Raw genomic sequence first — 3,813 nt, 5'->3', positions numbered from 1 at the left:
GTTTTCAACATGGTTTTGGTCAGCTGAGAAAATTCTGAACTCCATTTATTGTTGAGAGCTGTGGGGAAAATATCGAGAGTCCAGAAACTAGAACAATAAAATAGAAAGCAATGTACATGCAAAGCAGTTTCTTTTAAAACATTATTTACCATTTCTGTTATGGCGGTTACTGGACATTTTTACAAAACCATATTTTATGCAGGGTTTTTTTTAACCTTGTGAAGGAAAACATCTTTAAGAATCTCTGCAATGCACTAATTGCAAGGGTATAATCCTGGTAAAGTGTTTGAATCATTTGCATATTTAAAGATCAGTTTTACTCTTCTATATAATATGCTTTATGGCATTTACATTGTTGAGGTGAACAAATGTGTTGACCCGAATTGTACAGGTCTACTGTAAGCTTTTGAGGCTGAAGTGGTTCCATTTTACCGTTCATCTTCAAAGCTGTGCTCAATAAATTCCTCTGCATCCTTTCCTCTGGTACATTAAAATTGAGTTGCAATCATTTGTTGCATTATTGACTTAATTTATATAGTTAGTCCTGCAGGAACACAAAAATAACATCTTTCTTAAGAAGCAAGACAAGAATTTGCATTTATGTAGTGCCTTTCACATCCTCGGGACAATTAATTTGTTTTGAAGAATAGTCACTGTTATGTAGACAAACTAAAAAGTTTCCTCTTCTTGAAACAACAAACTGTATAAAGTAGCTGTTACACACAACACAATTGATGGTTGTGTGAAAAATGACACTGCGTGCTTTATTTTTGGGAATGTATATACAAGTGTTATGTTTATTTTTAAGATTTTTTTTCTTTCTCCCACTTCTCCTCTCCACCCCCCCACCACAGTGAACGGAACATCTGGAGCTCCAGAAAACAACCCTCCTTGCACTGTTAATATTCCCATTGCACCAATCCATAGTTCTGCGCAAGCAATGTCCCCTACTCAGAGTATTGGACTTGTCCAGTCTTTACTAGCCAATCAGAATGTGCAGCTTGACGTTTTAACCAATCAAACAGCTGTTGCAGGAGCAGTGGAACACACTTTGGACAACTCCAGCCAGTATGCAATTCCCAATCGGTTTTCGAATCCAGGACAGGCAATCTTTGGAAGTATGGAAACTGGCCGTATGACTGGTGGATCACAACAGCCATCACCACAGATCTCGGGAATGGTGCAAATTCCTGCTGTGGATCATATTGAAAGGGAGCCTGAGCACTCTCAAAAATTCAAACCGTTACGAACAGTGCCACAGTTGGTTGAAGGTGACGCGGTGGTATTCTGTACAACTCCCGAAGTGCAGTTAGTTAAAATAAATGCACACCCACCTCCTCCATATCCAGGAACTACAACAGCTTCTGCAGCTACCTCTGTCGCTGCTCCACCAGTGGACATTTGTCTGAAAAAAGCAGATTTTTCTCTCTTTCCTACTGGACATTTTCAAACCCCTCTCGGTTATGAAAGAATCACAACATTTGACAGCAGTGGGAATGTAGAAGAAGTATGTAGGCCTCGCATGAGAATATTGAGCAACCAAAATATGTATACACTTCCAGGCCCAGGACAGTCGTCATTACGACTGCCTTCAGCAGATGCGAAGAAGGTACAACAGGTATATGGTACACTGAATAGACTAAATGTTGCTCACTGTGTTATTCCTAGTGGGGATCCACCACCTTATCCTGATGCAACCAATAGAAGTCAGCGTGTTGACAGTAACACTATACAAGTGCCATTGCGAAGAGATAGCAAAGATACCACAGCCAAGGTGTCTCAACTGCTAGACTCCCAAAGAGTTGTTCAACATGGTCACAAACCGAAAAACAACTCTGTGTCTGCACAGTACCAGCAAACCTCTCTCCGATCTCCTCCTGCTCTCTATACCTGCAGTCAGTGCATCAGCAATGGAAGCAACAGTGGTAACATTAATATTAGACCAGAACTACCTACTGGGACCGGCTCTCAGCACAGCACTGTAATTGTCCACTCAACTAGTACATCACCCCTGTCTTCTCAGTCATCTTACAATCTGCTGAGTCCCCCAGACAGCTGTCATGATAGAACTGAATATATTAATAATGCTTTCACTGAGGATGAGTCTGTTTTACAGCATTGCCAAATTGAGAAATCCATTAGGCATATTGCATTAAATAATGAAATCAACATGAGTGTGAAGCGGCCACCTCCATATCAATGGGACCCTGCAGGGAGTGAGGAGATTTGGATTCCACAGGAAAGGCAAATTCCGATTTCTGCAACAGGGAGTCATAAACCACCACCTCTCATCCTGGAGCAATCACATGTGGAGATGTCTCATGTGCCATTCATTCCTATTAAATCTCCTACCAGTCCAACAGTCACTTTCCAATCAAATTATGGACTCACTTTACCATATCCTGTAAGTTACAGTGCATCTCCTATTGCAGCCTTTCAGGCTTCATTTCAAACTTCAGAAGCTATAGGCCCACCACCATACCCACAGCAAGACCCTTCTGTAGTTGTCCAATCTGGTTATCCAGCTAACATTACCTGTTGCCCATTGCCACCAATGTATCCAACCAGTAACACATTTTCTAGTTTACAGCTTCCCCAGATTACATTACACCAATGGAATACTTACAGTGCTTGTTCTCCGATGCATAGTTCACAAGGAACTTTGAGCTCAAAGCCACACTTACCTTTTGAGAAACCTGGAATGCCTCCATTTCCAGCAGAGCTTCAAGATCACACAGGAACTGAAGTGATTGTGGAAACAGCGGACAACTTCCAAGAGGTGCTGTCTCTGACAGAGTCTCCTGTGCCCCAGCGAACTGATAAATGCAACAAGAAAAGCCGTAAACGGTTAGACAGCAGGCCAGAGGAAGCAAACATGCAAGCAGTAACTGAAGGGAAGATGAAAAAAGAGGCAAAGGCGCTCACGGACTTCAATTCTCTCATTTCTAGCCCTAGACTAGGAAGAGAAAAGAAAAAAATCAAAAGCCAAAAGGATCAGATAAAATCCAAAAAGCTGAATAAAATGAGTGAGTTTCAAGACAGTTCCGAAAGTGAGCCAGAATTATTCATTAGTGGAGACGAGTTAATGAATCAGAGCCAGAGCACTAAAAAGGTTTGGAAAACTAAGAGGAACCTAAGGACACCAAATGAAACTGATGAGCTGAAATGTCGAAGAGCAAATGAAAAAGAGGATGGGAAATTGGGGAATCAAGGGTTTGTGTATGTAATGGCCAACAAACAACCACTGTGGAATGAGGCGACGCAAGTATATCAGTTGGACTTTGGAGGAAGAGTGACACAAGAGTCAGCAAAAAACTTCCAAATTGAGCTGGAAGGGCGACAGGTATTGTTAAATAGTGTGTAAAAAAAAAAATCAAATAGCCGCAAAACATCACAATCAGCATCATTTGTGGTCTGTTCATTTGTTTTTTTTTTTGTGGATATTTTTGTTTAAAAAATATTGGTTCTCATGGCACCCATGAGAGGGTGCTGGTTTGTTACCCATAACGTCCATGGAAGGGTTCTGGTTTGCTGCTTGAGAGATCCATAAGTGGGTATTGGGTTGTTCATGACACCCTCTGAGAGGTTCTGGTTTGATCAAGATGCTGAGAGTTAAAAGTGTAAGGAATATTTGTAGAGAGGTACTTTTTAATGTGAGGGTGCTTCAGAATGAGCTGTATTTAATAATTATATTTCCCTGCATGTCCAGACTCAGTAACCTCCCATTTTGTATCTCAAATGATGCTGGCACATGCAAAAATACATACAGATGGTAGAAGGGCTGCTTGTTCTTGATCCTTTTGTCATGGCTTC

At 41.2% G+C, this 3,813-nt stretch overlaps 1 protein-coding gene across 1 annotated transcript in view; it reads left to right on the top strand.

The window, feature by feature from the left end:
* Positions 1–3,399, top strand: part of tulp4a (TUB like protein 4a) — a 115,919-nt gene extending 112,520 nt beyond the window's left edge. Inside the window, exon 6 of the mRNA XM_070891019.1 lies at positions 855–3,399. Coding sequence (XP_070747120.1) covers positions 855–3,364 — 2,510 coding nt within the window. The 3' untranslated portion in view covers positions 3,365–3,399. The remainder of the gene's footprint in view (positions 1–854) is intronic.
* Positions 3,400–3,813: the final 414 nt, after the last annotated feature.

The sequence above is a fragment of the Pristiophorus japonicus genome, chromosome 9 (genome assembly GCF_044704955.1).
Source record: "Pristiophorus japonicus isolate sPriJap1 chromosome 9, sPriJap1.hap1, whole genome shotgun sequence".
Lineage (NCBI taxonomy): Eukaryota > Metazoa > Chordata > Chondrichthyes > Pristiophoridae > Pristiophorus > Pristiophorus japonicus.
This window is presented reverse-complemented; position numbering and strand designations above follow the sequence as displayed.